The sequence below is a fragment of the Argiope bruennichi genome, chromosome 2, assembly GCF_947563725.1.
Source record: "Argiope bruennichi chromosome 2, qqArgBrue1.1, whole genome shotgun sequence".
NCBI classification, from domain to species: domain Eukaryota; kingdom Metazoa; phylum Arthropoda; class Arachnida; order Araneae; family Araneidae; genus Argiope; species Argiope bruennichi.
In genome coordinates, this window is record NC_079152.1 from 2,622,558 (window position 1) to 2,642,288 (window position 19,731).

The 19,731-nt window shown below is 28.3% G+C and overlaps 1 protein-coding gene across 7 annotated transcripts in view; it reads left to right on the forward strand.

The window, feature by feature from the left end:
- LOC129960609 (neural-cadherin-like) overlaps nucleotides 1-19,731 on the forward strand; it is a 726,863-nt gene that overhangs the window by 207,224 nt on the left and 499,908 nt on the right. For all 7 annotated transcript variants that reach the window (XM_056074153.1, XM_056074136.1, XM_056074161.1 and 4 more), the window contains 2 exons: nucleotides 9,984-10,174; nucleotides 14,237-14,426. In XM_056074153.1, the coding sequence (XP_055930128.1) occupies nucleotides 9,984-10,174; nucleotides 14,237-14,426 (381 nt within the window). The remainder of the gene's footprint in view (nucleotides 1-9,983; nucleotides 10,175-14,236; nucleotides 14,427-19,731) is intronic.

Below are 19,731 nucleotides of genomic sequence, written 5' to 3' on the forward strand. Positions count from 1 at the left end.
TATTATTAATTTTCGACAAAAAATATGATTAAAAACTAAAATCAACTTTTGATAATAATATGACTTGATGTTCTAAGACTGGGCATATTTTGTAAGTATCAAATTTCGAGAATCTGTGAATTATTCTTTTCAATAACGAAATACAAAGAGTGATTATTTAGTTATGGTAAAAGATAGCTTCATACTTAATGAACTAAGGTATGCGATTAATATATTCCTTCTAATATTGAATGTGTTTATTTACTAAATGCGATCTTCAGATTTATTTTGAATTGCTCTGAATAATCATATCATAAATCACCATAGCACTCATGACATAAATCATCATAAAACAGATTTCAAAACAAACATCATAATATTGATTTATTTAGAGGAAATAACAGGAGATGTAAATGTTATTTATGATTTCCAGGTATGTTAATTGTTGTAATATAATTTAGAATACGGTTTATTAAGTTATAATCAAAATAAGAAGTGTTTACGTCCTACGCGTAACTACTAAACCTTTTTTTACTAATTAAAAAAAAAGAAAGAAAAAAAAACTTTATTTTTGTGTATTTCAAAACCGATTCAAGGCTAATGTCAATGATTCTGGATACAAGGCTACTTTCATAAATGAAAGTAATTGCTTACACCGGTAATTACTTCTAAATAAGGAACCAGTTACCTCTTATGCTGGTTTTCGAGAGTTTTCACACTATGCTGTCAAATATTTGTAAAATTTATACATCCCAATTTCACTGAAATACGAATATCACTATTTCTTCACTAAATCCATTTACTTATATAGTTTGATATTTTTACAATGTCTATGGAGGTAATCAACAAAAGTAAAAACTTTTCTAGTAAGCAATTAAAACTTCCAAACTTTGTTTATAATACAGTTCTAAGACATAAAATTTCTTAATTCAATTGTGGAATTGTTGCGGTTCCTACCAAAGCAAGACGCTTATTCTTTTATTGAATCCATCGTCATGAATTATTGTTAAAAAAAATGTTTTCGGTGATTGTTACCTTCACTCCTAGCGATCATTAGAAAGAGAAAGAAAATGGAATGTTGCAAAGATACGTTAATGCAACATATGCTTTACAAGTTTAATTTTACATATTTAAATCATCAATTACTTTTCCACAGTAAATTTTATAAAAATATGTAAGCACAATTGAAACTTTTGTCATTAAAATTTTTTTTTGATAAAACTAGCAGAAATAGCAATGAATAAATAGTGTTTTCTTTTTTAGAATGCACGAAAATTAGAAAATTATTACGTCCATTGTATTTTTTTAAAGAACATCATAAATGTATCGAAATTTACGAGGAATGAAATACTCCTGTATAATATTTTAAAAGAATCATTTGTTTGTTCTTTTGAATATTTTTGAAGATAGCAATTTCTTTGAATATGCACACAAAATAGTGAAAAAGGTGGGAAAAAAATAGCAAAAAAAAGTCGATAATTTTAATAAATTTCTAAAACATTTTAAAATTAATAGAACAGTCTATAATTTCAAAAATAAATTTTAAATAAGGTCATTTAATCTGCATTTACCCTGATATATTTGATGAGGTTTTAATTGAAATTTTCATTATTTTGAAACATTTAAAAGCGAATATGCCATTATTTTTCAATAAAAAAATGTTTAAAAAAAGTATTGAACTTTAAAAAAATTGTTGTGATATATTTTAGAGCCTGGGTCATTAATACATAAATAGCAAATCATATGGCTCTAGATTTGTATATTTTTTAAGCTACTCAATCAATTTGCTGATTTGCATATTTTATTATAATATAAGATAATGCTATTTTAATGATAAATCGGTTTTATATTATTATTTATACACATCTGATTGACATAACTATTTGTGATTAGTCCTAATTTTAGACAAATGCTATTCAAATATTGATTACTCAGTAAAAAATATTACAATGATTTATTTGAAAGAATAATAAAGGAATATGAATGGAATTTGAATCCTCATTAATTACTTATTATATATATATATATATATATATATATATATATATATATATATATATTTATATATATATTATATATATAGTGAGACCGATGAGAGTTTCTGTGCTTAAAATACCTAGCAAAAATTAAGAGAAAACCCTTCTGTTTATATTTGCTCTGTACAACTTTTTACAGAGCGATATTATCTACTATCGGGGTTAAAAAGCAACAAAACTGGATCCCCATACACTATTCCTAGAAACCATCTGACTATTCTAGCCATAAACGAAAGCTATAAGATCTGACATGAATGAGCGGTAATTTGCGCATACCCCAGGGTTTGTAGACCACCCGTGAAGAAGAAGAGGGGAAAGAAAAAAGTGCTCGCGCTTGCTGTACATTTCTTTAGGAAAACCGAAACGATTGTGAGAGAGAATACTAGTCAAGTTTAGTACCCTTTTTAGAGGTTTCAGACGTAGAATGAAAACGCTCAGAGGGTTAAATCCCTTCGATACAGCAGATGCAAATCTTCTGAACATTGGGTCGAGTAACTAAAATTTAATTTTTATTTGTAGTGATGGATACAAATCCGCTGCTCGAACCTCCCTGTATTGTAACTTTACAATAGCAAGCCAAAGTCTTGTTGCATCCTTACACCATTTTAATACTACAACAGAGACAAATAAGATCCGATGCCGTTTATATTGTTATGAATTCGAGTTTTTTTCGATTTGTTAGTCGATGAAAAAACAGTCTTATAATAACGAACGACGACTTTATTAACAAGAAAAAACAAATACTCAGACGAACACACGCAATACACAGCAGCATACTTCAACCAACAGTACCCCACAAGTAGTAATCGGTAGTAAAAAGCAAGCACGCACACAAAGAGGACAGACAGAATTTAGCAGGAGGAGGGAATCTACGTAGTTACTCTCTACGGATTTTCCCAATGACTGCAATTCTTCATCGCCTCCTCGCTTTAGCTGTATCCAACTGCCGATTCACTACTACATGATTGGCAACGCGATGCTGCTTCTATAATAAACACCAAGGATTCGGCACACAGCTCAATTCAACAAACGCTTGAGCTCTTCACTGGACTGATACAACTATTTACCGTTGACTCGCTATGCGATTCTAAATCTTTCGGCGACTCTTTCCACGACTGTCTTCAGCTTATACTGCCGCCCTTTTATAATTCCCGCAGACGGGCAGAGAAGGTTTTGGAATAATCATTCATATCTCGGTTCCTATCGGCTCTATCACCAATATTCTGGAAGATTCCAGTATTATCTATTTTGTCGCCAAAGGGTCGCCAAGTTTTTCCCAAAGCCCCGAGATCATTGATTCGGCATCTGATCAGCATCCAATAGAGCTAATCGCAAAACGGTCTTTCCGGTGAAAGAACTAATCGTGCTGTGAAGCAACATTACAGATTTGTAACAATATTTAAAAGCAAAATTTAGGATTCCCGAATTGAACAGATATTTGTCTTGCATGGTTTAGAAACATTCGAAATTATTTTCTCCTTATGAAAGGAAATACGTTTCCTGGTCGCTGTATGTATTGTGTTGCGGTGGTTGAAATGAACAAACAAGTAGTATCAAGTAATTCGATCATAAACTGACTGGAATATTCACGAAACTGTTGTACGTTTGGTAAAATTCAATGAACATAATGTAATTTGAATTTAAAATCATTTTCTAATATTTACAGCATATTTACATTTTTTTTTTTTTGAAAAACACTTACAGTTTATAAGAATGCGATTAAAGTCCTAAAAGTGCAGTTATAAAGCATACAAAAAGTCATTAAAGAAAAAAATAATGTTGCGTGTTACAAGAATGCCATAATTTAAACCTAAAAAAGTTCAAAAACACCAAATGATATTCTCGCATTCTTACGAGATTAATGCATTAAAAGTAAGAAACAAAACGAAAAATTAATTACGTTTTCTGAAAGTCTTAATTAAAAATAGGAAACCAAACGACATATTAATAGCTTCATTTGCGGGTGAATGTCATTGAAACTTCGAACACTGGTCATTATTAATATTAATGTTCTGAAACCCAAAGATTCAGCTGGTGGAATGGTTGATATTGAATCCAGAATTGCTGTGACATTCACCTGAAAAAAATTCGAAATTAATCATTGCAGACAAGATATCCCTAGATGTAGGAAATATTTTAGGACAGAAGAAATGAGCCTTAAGCACAAAACAGTGACTTAACATTGTCTTCGTTCTTTTTTTATTATTTTTATTTCTAAATAAAACTATAGGTTTCTATGAAAATTTTAAAATTCTAAGTGTATGTGGACTGTGAAAACCGTATGTCACATAAAATCGAGTCTCGTTTTTCTGCCCCATGATAATTAATATTGGATTTTGCCCTCGGTGATTCGTGATGATTTTGCAAAAGCATTCATCAAATTTTTGTTCATACACTTTTTATGTGCCCTCAAATTTATTCTGGGATTAAGTATTAAAATGCAGAGCTATTTCCCGCATAAGAGCTACTTACGGACAGAAAGTCCGTGTTAGGTAGCACGAAATTCCCACCTCATGTTTTAATGCAGCTAAAAAAATATGGAAACATCGGATCATTTTGCATTAGCTTAGCCTATTCAAAATGTCGGTTGTTTCTGTGAAAGAGAGACCTGGAAGATTATATTTTACTGGTTAAAACGGATGTTTCAATGAGATTCCATAGTGATCGAAGAACTACGTATTTCACAACCACGTATTTGCTGTATCATTTATGTCTCAATCTGTGTACATTTCCTGTTGCGTATAAAATTCCACCAAAATAACATACTCCAGTCTCCGGAAGAAAGTATTAAATTATACTATAACAGACATTAAAAAGGTCCTTTTCAAAACTGTATACAAAAGTGTAAAACTCGCCGGAATGAGCTGCTCATGAAATGCAAGTCAATAATTAGACCAGGGGTTGGTAGACTTTTTCTGGGTAAAAGCTACTTCCAATTTTTTCAAGGTGTGGCAGTCCACCCAGTGGCGTAGATGTGGTGAGCTAAAAAATGTCTACAATATTTATTAAACTTAATAATAAATACGAAATATGTATTTACCTACATAACTACAAACATAATAATAATACAAAGATACAAACATAATAATAATAGCCACAAATATAATAATATCAAACCTTTCAAAATACATTAGAAAATAAATCATTTGAATCTAAAATTAGTTCTTGTAGTTATAGTTAGTAGAAGACTTAGTACACATATTATCCACCAGTCCTGAATATCTCGGTATATAGTTACTAACTTCTAATCTTGCACTGGATTCTAAGGGGTCGTCTGTGAAACGGGAACGATATGTTGCCTTAACTCTTTAACATCCAAGCACTTTTCAAGTGGCACTCCCTTTAACATCCAGACTTTTTCAGCGTGGCTCTGAAAGACATGGACTCTTCCTAGCTGAGGGGCAGTTACCCCCTCGCTACTCTGAAGTAATAAAACTGTCGACGCTCTACCTTGAATAATTGCCTTGCGGTTTTCGACAACGATATTCATTTTCCATCAGCTTAAGAGTTTTATTCTAATGTATTGATATTTTTTAGTGTGAAGTGTTTCGCTCATCATCTTTGTGGGGTATTTTTTTTACAAAAAATTTGAAATTTATTCTATAATTTAGAAAATAGGTTGTTTTTTTTTGTAAGTTTTATGTTAGGCTTACAAACCATTTAAATAAAAACTTGCTTTACTAGCAATTTCAAAAACATTTTTATGTTTCATTTGATTCTCAATAGACTTTTACATTTTTTTGTTGCCAAAATTAAATAATATGTCATATATTACCATGTAAATTTTTTTTGCATAGTAATGTAAAACATACATTGTGCACATATCAATGCAATTAGTTCATTTTTTAACATAGTATAGATGTGAATGCTTTTCAGTGATAAACAAGATAATGTATTAAATCTTCATTTAATACCAAAATAAAAACAATCGTTGGATAAAAAAATGTTATTGCTCTTTTTGAAAGATGTTTCGAAAATAATATGTTCTTTCAACACTCAGCTAAGATTTTTTTATATTGTCTTTAGCATTTTTTTTTCAATATAAACGATTATCTTTATTGAATTTTTAAATATAAAATATTATTTTGCATTTACGATAGTGATACTAAGAGAAAAGTTTTAGAAAAATTTTTTAAGAAGTTTTCACATTTTTTTCCCCAAAACCTTACGCATTCTTGCTTTTACATTAAATAATCGAAAAAGAATGTAGGGTAAATATAAATTCCAAAAATATCTTTATTTTGCCACTCATTTTTACTAATCTTTTAAAATATAACTATTAAAATTTTTTTCTAACCAAGGGAATGTATTACGTCAAATCTTATATATCTCATCTATCGAATTGTTTCGATAGATGAGTTAACATATTTTTAAAACTTCATTTAATAATGAAATACAAACATTTACGAAATAAAATTCGGGGGGAAAATTACTCAGCGAAATATATTTCGAAAATACATTCCTTCAGTTTTCAGCCTGAACATTTTACTAAAACATTACATTCTTCATAAACTAAATATGAAGATTTAACACATTTAAAATTACATTAATCATAAATATTACTTTTTTAGTATGAACTGTCATGTTGAATTTTTCAAGCTGAATTTCTGATTTTAAAATGTTATGTGAAGTTTTCTATAGTATTGTTAAGACAAGATAAATTTTTGAACGAAAGCTTCATGTTAAATTTCCACAAATTTACACACGAGGGAATCATTTGCAAATTTTTGATAATATGTACATTATATAACATTTTTTGACTCCTCATCTCTCTCTCGTTCATCTGACCGACGTTAGTTTCATCTCCTGCTTCTTTGCTTAGAATAAACGAGAGATCAGCTAAAGTATCATTTTTTGGCCAACCATCATCTGATAGATCACTGTCACTTTCATCAGAATCAAGTAAAATTGCTTTAATTTCCTCTTCAGTATGTTCACGATTTCTTTTACTCATAATGAAGAAATAATAAGCGTTTCAATAGAAAAATTACTCTGATAATCCAAACACCCGATTCACAGTACATAAAATAAAGAGTAGCAATTCACAACTGAAGAGAAATTTTCAGAATGGCATTCTAAAAAGGAACTCAGTATTTATATAACTTATCTCATTCTTTAAAGAGGGCGATAAAGAATACTCCCAATCTTTTTTTTGTGTCTTTTTTTTTTTGTCTTTTAATTCTATTTTAAAATCGGTAGTTTGTACACGGCCTCAGAATTTCCGACAGTCCTTTGATGAAAGAATAAGATGCTTGGAGTGTAAAACGACTTCCTTCCATAGTAACAACTGTCGCTACCCATTTTGTGAGAAAACTGCGATGTGAATAGGCATCAGTGTCAATGCAATGGTTTGTCTTTATATCATTACAATAGTCTTACTACTGAAAAGGGCTTTTGATGCTTGTCCGAAAAATAAACGAAGTGTCGGTATCCTTATATATCATTCATCGTTACCAGAGAACTTCAGTGGAAAATTTCTTTTATAAATGGCCATAAAATCTTTCCAATTTTGAGCTAACAACACGTGAAAATAGAAACTAAAACTCTTTCAAAATACAAAATGTACGCCAACAACCTATTTACTGAATTCCTCCTCAACCCCTACCGCCCTAAGGCACAGGGGAAACTACTGTGAAAAAGCCGCGATTGTCGAAGATAACGAGGACCTCCTGGAGTGTTCAGTAGAGGAGCCTCTTTTAATACCCATCTCCCCTAAAACGGCTAACAGCCGCCCCAAACCGACCCACGTGGATATTATAGGGTAAATTCTCAAACCGCCCCAAACCGCCCCGCTGGAATCGAGAGGGTTAATTATATTCATCGTTGAAAATGTAGATTCACACAGGTAGGTAGAACCAAAGAACAATTTTAAATGTTATGCAAATTTTTAAAATTACGATACATTACTTCGTCCATTAGATTCCAAAAGTTATTCTTTTCTGAACTAGATGCTTTTAAAAGAATGTCATTTTGAAGGAAAGAAACTTCATTTCCCACAGTTTTGGAATTTTCATTATTTCTTCCACACCAACATTGCTAAATGGGTAACGCATGAATGTAGCAATTGGTTTCTTTTAGTATGCGAGTCTTAGGTCTTAGTTAAAGGCGGTTTCTCTAAAAAGTTTTAGTCCTCCACCGGTCGATCGCGATCGACTTAATGCACTCCCCTAGAGTAGGAAAGGACCAAAATTTCTGCTAATTAACTCTTTCTAATGAATTGAAAATTTGTTTAATTTTTATGCTTGTAGAAATTGACAGTATTTTTTGTAGGAAGAGCCAAAGAAGTTAAATGATCAGCAACTTTTTTAAAAATTAGGATACTTTACTTCGTCCATTAGATTCCAAAAGTTATTCGTAGGTGCTGAACTACGTGCTTTTAAAATTAAGTTTTCCGTAAGTGAGAAAGAGATAATTTTCTGTTATTTCTTCCACATCAACATTGCCAAACGGGTAACACAAGAATGTTACAACTGGTTCTAATATAGTACATTCTTGAAAACATCGCTCGAATTCGGAGTGAAATTTTATTATTTCATTGTAATATTTTTCTTTGTTTAATGTACCTCCGTTAATAAATAACACGTGAGAAATATTTTTGAATTTTTTCGTCGAGTGTTCCACAAATATGTTTCTTTTAGTATGCGCGTCTTAGTAAATGCGGTCACCCAAATATGTCTTGGCGGTCCATCGGTTGATCGCGATCGACTTAACGCTCACCCCTGAATTAGACTATTAATGATATACGGTGCTTCTATCTGGGATTTCACAACAAAGCTAATATTGGTGTTAATTAAGCTAATATTAATCGAGAAGTTGCGTTTCATTAGAAATAATTATTTCTAGTAATAAATACTGCCAGATATGGAACACGAAAAGTTGTTCAACAAATGGAACCTCTTTCGAAGTTTTCTAAAAAGATATACAATGAGCCGCTGCCATTAAGGAAAATGTGGAAACTTAGTATGATAACTTCCCGCTGAGGAAGAAGCAGGGTCATCACAATTGATGCCAATTTGGAAAGTTAAAATTCTTTAAATTCTGCTGTTTAGGACTTAGATAGTTATCGTATGCTCACTTGTGTGCACATTTGATAATTATACCAAAATTTTTCTTTCTAATCGGTACTCAACAGAAAGGCTCTAGTAACTATATAATCACATTTTTTCTTACTTCCATTATTTTAAATTTTATTATGAGACACGAATTTAAGGAGTACAGATTTTACCCGCCTAAAATTGAAGCAACTATTTTTCTCTCTTACTTAAATTAAGTCCTCTTAATCGAAATTATAAAGCGGAGGTACTTTGATGTCTTCCGCTATTGATTAAAATGACTTGTCTATTTAAGTATCTTGTAACAGAAAAAGAGCTGAACCTAGTCTCCCGGTAGCACTATATTGTGTGATATTAAACAATATTCCACAATATTTCGAATATTGATCAATGTCATACAATAATGCACAATATTTGTGTGCTACTAGTGTTAGGTAAAGCTCTCCTCCTCCCCATCCTTTTTCATGATGTATTACTTATTTTAATATTATGGCTACTTTTAAAAGTATGAGTATAATGAATTAAAACCCAATAGTTATTTTGTATCAGACCACAACAAATCCTGCTTGTCGATATTGCTTTATTCAGTGGTTGCTGAGTGGTAGTTATACTCAAGCCCAGGTAGCACAGCCTGTTGCACAATAATGTACAATTATAGAATGAAATAACAATGGAATTACAAATTATTATTTAGTATTAAACAATATTATACAATATTGCGAATATTGTTTTATATCATAAAATATTGTACAATATACGTAATAATACAATATAAGTAATATGTAATATTGTGCTTCTAGGGAGAAGAATTTATTTTGTAATTACCCTGCACAGAATAATGTTAAATGTAATAAGAAAGATCATTTACAAAATATATGAAAGAAAGCATTTTAACGTTTTTACTTTCTCCTTCCAGAGGGACCAGTATCACCTGCGTGCCATAGCGTTGGACAAAGGTTTGCCTCAACACAGAGCCACTGTGGAAGTCATTATAGATGTCGTAGATAGAGCCAATAATCCTCCCATTTGGGACCAGCCGGTTTATGGTCCCATCTTCATCAAGGAAAATTATATGGTTGGTCAGGTGGTGGCTTCTATCAAAGCCCGGTCAGTATAGCTTTGGGTTTAATTGTCAATATTTTAGTGTTATTAATTTTTATGCAGGATGTTTTTAAAATAAACTAAATTGAAGAATAGGTTAGGTGCATAGAAACAAGTAATTTTAATTGTAGAAAATGGGTTCATAAACACAAAGGAGAGGAAGGGTCCCTTGTCAGTGAATTCAGTAAAAGAAAAGAATACGTCATATAAAGTGTACAGTGTAAGTACACTTGATTGAATATAAATTTGTGATTGAATATAAATTTACAATAGTACAGCAATGCAGCTGTTTGCAAAGCAATTTGTGGAACATGATTCCTTTGCACATTTATTGTAAAGCATTTCTAAGTATTGTTGTTTGTATTATTGCATGTTTGCCATTATAGTATCTGCCATACTATATATGATTTTTAGTTGAGTTTTATTAGGGCCACTAACCTAGAGAGTAAGGCGACGACAATGCATAATTTGAAATGACCCCAAGATCATTAAGAGATAACACTCATTTTCCATGTACATTTCCGAAAAAAGAAAATTATATTACATGCTTCGATAAAATGACTCTGTCAAAAGTTTCTTGGTAAGCTTAAAATAGAAATTCTATTACGGTAAGGGAGTCCTACTCTAAAGAGAGATACAACTCCGAAAATATCAGAAGCAGTTATCTCTTTTCCAAATCGAAACATAGAACCAAACTGAAGATAATGCTATTGTTAGGGAATGTTACGAAATTATAGTCTCACAGCCCCAATAAATGGCCAATCTTGGAGACCGGTTTCGGTGATAAATAGCAGTCTTCTATGTCTCTTTCTTTATACACTCTGTATGAATTATTAATATACTGTGAGTGTGGAGAATTTTATTTAGAGGGCCATTGAGGGGGGGGGGCAGGTATGAAAACAGATTTCCTTCCATTGAGATCCAGTACTGAGCACTTTTAGATGAAATAGTATTTCAAACTTTCTTAAATACGATGCTACACACCATAAGTATTTAAGCATCTCTTTGGCATTAACCCCGCTCTTTCAAAGCATCCTGAGCATTGAAAAACTATCATTTGATAGCAAGTGGTAGTAAACAAAAATTGTCATCAATTTACTTTAATAGTATAGTTTACAGTATTCTCAAAAATCTGTGGTATCAATAAACTTTGGCAATCAAAAGTAATTATTCTTGCATCTGTTTTTAATTTAGTAATTTAAAGCCTAAGAGCAAGCTTTGAAGCATTTTTAATCAAAATATAAAAGATGGCATAAATCTTAGATATTTCAAAAGACTTTCTTGAAACAAAAATTCGAAGAATGTAAGGTTATATTCCAAACTAGAATAAGATGAACTTCTACAAAACCTAATAGAAGAATTTAGATGCCAATTTTTTATGTTGTTCTTGATATTACAATTAATAGTATAAATAAGCAAAAGATTTAAAAATATGCTAAATATCATTTCCAATTTTAAATTAATCACAGATACAAAGGCAAAAGAAAAAAAAATGCACTGGCAGCCTATCAAAAACTTTATAATTATACTGTAAATAAAGGTTTTAATCCAGGAGATGGATTTGTTAAGAGGAAAAAGATTTAAATAACACCTAAAACATTTTGTAATATATGTTAAATAATAATTAGCAATTTTTTCCAAATGTTAATGTTTTTTAGCTTATTATTTACCACAGAAATTAAAAAACACAATTTCAGTAAATGCAAGTGAACTGTGATCATGCCTTTTTAGCGAAATTAAGCAAAAAATTGCATTTTTCAATGCAATAAATGTACTAGCAAATAAAAAATTGCATCTTTGAACAGATTTTTCAACAAATAAGCTTATTTTGAACACTGTTATTTATTTTTGAAAGAAATATTTGAAGGCCTCTAAAGAGTTTTTGCTCTGCAATCCCTTTTATAGATTGCAAGCATTAGTTGTTAGGCTATAGTAAATTTTCATTCTACATTTTATCCTTTTCTGTCGCTTAGTTCCCTGACAAAGAGCCCAAGTACTGCTCTAAACTGTCTTATGCTCAGTTAGATTACAAGTTTCTGTGTCCGTCACCCTTCCTTAATATATGCTACATTATTTTAAGAGCATCTGGCATATTAAAATATTATTATTTAATTACCTATTGAATTTTATAAATAAAATTAATTTAATACAAATGTTTGCTTAACATAATTACTACATTCGTTTAACTATCCTACAATCTTAAACCAAATAACTTCTCAGTGCCATACTAAATATCATTTTGAATACTTGGAATAAAATGATGTCAATTTGAATACTTGAATGCCACACGCACACACGAAAACTTTTTGTTATCATCACAACCCCTTTTTCAAAACTCCTGCAAAAAAAAAAAAAAAAAAAAAAAGAGGGGGGGGGGAGAGAGAGGATATTTATTTATTAAAAAAATATTTATGTGAGGGAAATGGTCTGTAACATTCGAAATACAACATAAACCAACCAGTTTGGTATGTTTTTTTACCAAATCATTATCTTACTGCATTATATTGGACACTTTATTCATCAGACCTTAATCCATGTGATTAGGATCTGATGACAGATTGGATTTAGAGGAAACCAAAAAAACTTGATTAGCCTCAATAAATGCCTTACCTGACTCATTTTTAAACATGAAAAAAGATACATTTCAATTTCTATCAGATAAGTTTTAGGCTTCTTTGTTTATAAGATTCGAACATTAAAAATTTTATTTATTAAATTCCTTTCCCACATTCCTTTCAATAAAAAAAAGGTCTGTTGTTCTGTTTGTAATGACTTTAAAGTTTATTTGAAAGATTTAATTAAAGAGTTAATTCATGCATATTGCATTTTATTTTGTATATTGTTAAGAACAAGAATTTGTATATGTGACTACTATGTTCTTATTAATAATTAGAATTCCACACAATCAATTGGAAATGTGCTCATTTTCTTCAAATTGAAAAGGAAACTAGCCACTGATCCTTATATATACTTATGAATTCATTTCTTTCAATACATAATTCAATTTATCATTTTCACGCCTTGCGTTATTCTAAAGAAATCACATCAAAACTCTAAGATATAATAACATTTCTTTCATACATTAATAATACATTCATTTTCTCTGTAAAGAAAAAAGAAATAAATAAATCCAAATTTCATAAAATTTTACTTAAAAACATAAAAATTCTTAAAACATATAAATACAAAACAACACTGAATGTAGATTCAATGCAATTTGATTTTTGAATTAAACTGGTAATTAATTTTATAATTCATTTTTATTGATAAAAAATTATGCTCCTATGTATGAATAAGAATATCTTATCTTCGATATTGTTAATCCTAATATAACAAAACATAAGGGATATCTTTAATGAAATTTTGATGACATATCAATGATAGCAGCTGATAACAAATTGGGAAAAATATAATAATGGAATTATGAGTTATTATAAATCCAGAATAACAAATTGTAAATTTGCAATGCAATATAATTAAATTTGGATGTTTTATTTTGAGCTTATTAATTCAATTGTTTTTATCATAAATTTAACATTTCTAATAATTACACACAACACTAATCTGTATTTCAAATTAAAATGATTCTATAGGATGATATATTGGAAGAATTTTTATGTTAGGAGATATAAAATATTAAAATTGAAAATTAAATCACTTAAAATTAACCTACAATTTTTAATTGAATTAATTGCTGATTGTTGTACTAACTTTCTAGGAATGAATTCTTAATCAGTTAAAAGCAAAGACCCTTAATATCATTTTCAGCATAATTTAAATTTTCAGATTTTCTTATCATTGTGCTAGAAAATTTAAGATCCATTACACAAATATAATACAGTATTTCCACACCCTGCTCCCCAAATTTTATTTTTAATTGATAAGAATGTGATTTTTTTTGTTGAATAGGATAGCTAGGAAGATAATAATAATAAAAGATTGAATCACTTTGTTTTATAGCCTCTATTTTATTAATTCATAAGAGAGCTCTGAGATTTTGAAGAATCAAAAGTTGTTGATTCATAAAAGTAAAGGGGGTAATGAAGTAATGATGTTATTTTTGCACAGCTCTGGCATCCCTGACAACCCTACTGTTTTCTACACCTTGATGAAGGGGAGCACTGAGCAAACCAACAAGAAGGATACCTTCTATTTGGACCAGAGGAATATGAATGGAGACACCTGGGCTGACATCCAGGTCAACTACCCTCTTGACTACGAAAGAATCCAGCAGTACAATCTCACTGTCAGGGTAGAGGTGAGTGAGCCTTAATTCTCAGCAAGATACATGAGATGAGGGGGAAAAAATACTGTGCTGTTTTATAGATTTTATTAAAGAAACTGATACTGAAATTCTGATGAAATAAGAATTTGGCAAAACAAAACAATATATGCGATATGAAATAAGAATTTGGCAAAACAAAACAATATAGGCGATATTTCCATAAATTAATTTTTCTTTAAATATAAAGGTTTGGTTATCAAATTCTTGGAATTCTATTTTACTTAAGAGATATTCTTAAATAGTTTTGTTTACAGATTGTAAAAACAAACAGTGCAATTGAATATATTCATAGAATGATTTAAATATATATATACACACAAATCAGTTCTAGATATTTAAAATTAGATTTTCTATATAATTTCTTTCTCTTGCATGAATATTTCCATTAAACAAAACATGTTTAAAGTTTAAAAGAATTTCTATATAGTTTCTATTTATTATGTTGAATGTTTGTAAAAAATTGATGATTTTAGAATTTTATTACTGAATTCTTACTCTTTACCTGTCATATTACAGTTTTTAAATTTATTACACATGTATTCTTAATAACAAAAAAACATTTTAAATTTTTTCAGAAATTTAACTATTAGTTATCAATTACTTCAATTAAATTTTCTTTGCATTCAGTTTGTAAGACCTATTAATGAATTCATGAAAAAAATATTTTCTAAAAGTTCTTAATATTCATAATGACAAATAACAAAATAATAATAATAATAAAAATAGAAATAATTAACTTTAAAAAATTATTTTTCTTATATATTAAAAAAATTCTTCAAATCATTTTAATACATTAATTTTGATTTTTAAAAAATTTAATGTATTGAAACTGCTTTTCAGTTACATTCAAAAGAACATGAGTGATGATCATTTGGATAAAATATTATAAAGAAATGGTCCCAATTAAAGCTTTATAGGATAAAGACACAGATCAATACTATATTAAAAATATTATATTAATCAATTTTATATTAAAAACTCCCTATATAATCTTTTATTATTTATAAAAATAAATTTGATAGTTGATCTATTCTTTGCATTCATTTTTATTCATGAAATTTGTTTTATTTCTTCATTATTAATTTTTCTAGATAATTTACAAACATTTCATTTATCTTTTTGCTCTTTATTTTCTGCGGTCTCAGATCTTATATCATGTAGTAATAAATCACATAATGAATACAACCTTTCACTTTTAAATTGATAATAACAAAAATATTATATTTTATAATACAAGCATTTTTGTGTATTAAACACAATATTTTTTTAATCTGACAAAATTTATAATAAGGTCAGAATTTTTGTATTCTCCCCTTTAAAAAAGTGTTCTTGTATATATGAAACAAACATATCAAAACGTTTCTGTTAGATTCAAAAAGTTCTGTAATTTATATATTTTTTCACTCACAGAATGAGAATACAGATAGAATCTGCCCATTTTCTATTTATTTGGAGCAATTATTCTACACAAATAACCATTTTTACCATCATTCATATAAAGATTTCAATGCAGATTACACTCTTCCTTCTGCAACTTCCCTTTTAGCACCTCTGTTTTTATACCTCTTCAGTATTTGATGATTGTTGACTCTATAGCAAATTCATTGTCTGAGAAAAATGTCATGTAAAGTAAGATCAGTGGGAAACTGGTCGATACTGGTTATTGAAATATCAAAATGTGATGATTTGACACCCAGAGAAATCATACTGGATAAGTGTACCCACAATTTTTAGCTTCCTGCAAAGAGAAGTATTGAATACTTATAATTATGAGTTACACACGTGTCATGTATCCTTTAACTGGATGAACCTAGCTGGTCATTTGTTTGTTTTGGGAAAAATATCATAATTCATTTACATTTGGGAAGTTAAGGAAACTGTAGAATATAGTCATTATACAAAGTAGAATAATCAACTATATAGAATAAAAAAAATATTAATTAGTCAGCCTATTAAATTTAAGTCTATAAACTGGTTTCCTATTTTGCAAAGACTATGTATAAACTAAAATGATCTAGGGAACTCTTCCATCACCTTTAGTTTATGTAAGCCATATAGAAAGTAAAGATTTTAAAAAATACGCAGATTTTGTATTGATAAATAAAGTGAAGGAGAAAATTAAATACTTTGAATATTTTTCTAGAATTCAAAATTTTTTAATTTGTTTCACATAAATAAGAAACAAAAATATAGGTAAGACTATAAAAGCATTACTGATCAAAATCAAAATAACCTAAGAGAAGTGCTTACTAACCAAAAAAAGAAAGAAAGAAACATTTAAATTTTATATTATTCAATTAAGTTTATGAAGAAAATTTGTAGAAACTTGAAGAAATATTACATTAACGAATATTATACTATAGAAATATTAACAATATATAATAGCAAATATTATAATCAATCATGCATAAGAATTGATACATTAAATAAACCTGTTTTTATGTTCAATATATCAGGCTTTATTTTCTCATATTTTAAGCGCAAGTTAGGTTTTAATTGCAATTGTGTTTTATATTTATTTTTCATAATAATATGGCTGAAAAACTATTTTTTTAGTACAATTTTATCCATTAATTAAATTTCTATATAAGCATTTTTTTAAAGTAATAAATGGTTTATTTCAGTTTCTCAAAATAATTAATTGCATGAACCTTTAGAAAAATTGTTTTGATATAACATGTAATAAATAAATAAATTTTAAATGATATAATAAAACAATTACTAATTTTTTTTTTTTTTTTAAATTTTAAGCTTAATACTCAAATACAAAATTTACTAGAATCTTATTATATTGCTTACTGATAATTGAATCATCAAACTGTAATACAAATTTTCTAATCCAATTCGAAAATATGAGGAGAAAAAAATTCTCAATATAACAGCCCGAAATTTAATGACTCTTTTGAGTTGAATAATCTTTGTGAATGAAATAGAAGTATAAAATCAAATAATATGTAAATAATATGTAAAAGTAATAAATCAATAAATAGAAATAATATGATTAAAAGAATCAATCCTCTGGGCTCCTCAGTTAATTTTTCAACCAGGTCTACTTTGCCTATTTGATTATCTTGTCTTAATATGATGATTTCTCAGTTTTGTAGTAACATATTTTAGGTTACTTCAGTTGTCAATAATTTCTGTGCTAAATTAAGACTCTAATTTATCAAACAAATTGTTTTGATATTAGATGGTTTTATTTTTTGTCAAATTTACCTGCTTAAGTTTTTAAAAAGCACATTAAACCAATAAATACATATTTTTTTTCAATAAACTGCATGCAAAAATCGGTGTGGATTTAACTCTTCTAGCTTTGCATATTTTGCAATTCATTAATTTTAACCAATTTTTGTTGATAATATAGGTATAAATATAGATGTATTTATATAATTAAAATGCAAATAAAAAAAGCGGGTTATTTAAATTCAAATCTTAATATTATGAAATGTTTTTGCTTAAAAATGTTTCTGTGATTGCATATCTGTTAAACTTGAATTATAAATAAAATTTAATTTTAATAAATTAATTTGACCAGAATCTTATTCATGGTGGAAAAATAAATTGCATCTTTATGCCTCCATTATCCACAATGGTAGAAAAATCCATGACAAAATTTTGTATTAGCAATGAAGATCACTTGAGTCTCTTTACAACAGTGAAATATATTCTTATAAAATTAAACTTAAAAATATGTTTAAAAATAGAAAGAAAAAAAAATTACAGTAACTAAATTGGCACCATTGAAAATATTACTTTTTAAATTTTAAGAGGTATGAAATTAATATTTGTCTTTTAATATTTTCCGCAATTATGATTGGAAAAACTGTAAAAATTTTACTTAATTAATTAATATTTCAAAAATATGACTTTGAGCTGCACATACTCTCTCCAAAGTGCATCTGTAGCAAATTTAGTAGCTTGTCTTTCTTAAAAAACACCAACACACACATTTTTCTTTATCGTTAATGGAGATTATGTGATGCATGAATCTTTACTTTTTTTTATTTCATTTTTATAACAGAATTATAATAAGGAGGTTATTTGAAAAAACTGAATAATGCATAATAGTTACCATTAAAATAGTTACGTAATTACTCTTTACAAATTTGAAGCATTTATTCAATGAATACATTTCTAAAATTAATAGAAAATGATTGCATAATACATTTTATTATTCACCATGGTTTTTAAAATATTTCATTTGACAATATTTTTGGAAATTTAAACCAATTTTTAATTTTATTTTGATGTTATAGTGCCTGTTTTCCAAATTCTTTCATGTTAATATGTGTAATAAGGGAGACATTTGGCAACTTTCCTAACTTGTTTAATGACTTTTCTTCCTTGTTGTTGAATTTGATCATGCATTAACATAAACAAGTTTGTATTCAAATATTTTTGATATGAAAGCATGCTTAAAAATAGGTAAATCACTTTTTCATAAAAGTAAATATTCATTTAGTTTGTGGTTTTATGAAGTTATAAAAAGGCAATTTTAAATAGTTATGCATTCTGTATTAATAGTTAGTTTAATGTAGAGGATAGCCAATAAGCTGGTTATCAAAGATAATCAATATGAATATTAACATGTTACTAAACAAGTTGCTGCATTACATTGTATATAATAATATATTTACAATATAATACAACTACTTGTATAGTAAAATATAAATACTATATTATAAAATTCTAAGATGTATAGATATTTAACCAGATTTTTTCTAAGCTATTTATTTTTAATTACACTGTAAAAAATTAGTGATTAGCTGCAATTTGAGCCAATTCTGAACTTTGTAAAATTCCGCTAAACTAATAACTGTAGTTTACTGATTAATTTAAAGCCTGATGTGTGAAAATTAAGGAGAAACATGAACTTGTGCAATAAATCTTCCAATTTTAAGAACTTGCTTAGTAAGGATAATGTTTCAGCAAAAGAAATAGATCATGAATTATTCAATTATTTACTTTTATTTTTAATAAATCTTTTATTTTAAGTTCAGACAGATATGAAATTATGTTTGTACAATAAACTTGCTTAATTTCTTTAATATATATATATATATATATATATATAAAGAGCATCTAGGTATTATGATTAAATTAGTTTACATACCACAATGAAACCTGGAAATGATAATTATGATTAAGTTAAAAACATATGCCTTGAACATGATATTTTGCAAATATAATATTCATACAAAAGGTATTTTAACTTTCAATTAGTGTGTAATTTATTGCTGTAACTTTGTGACAATGGATTTAGTCGTTTCCACCACTA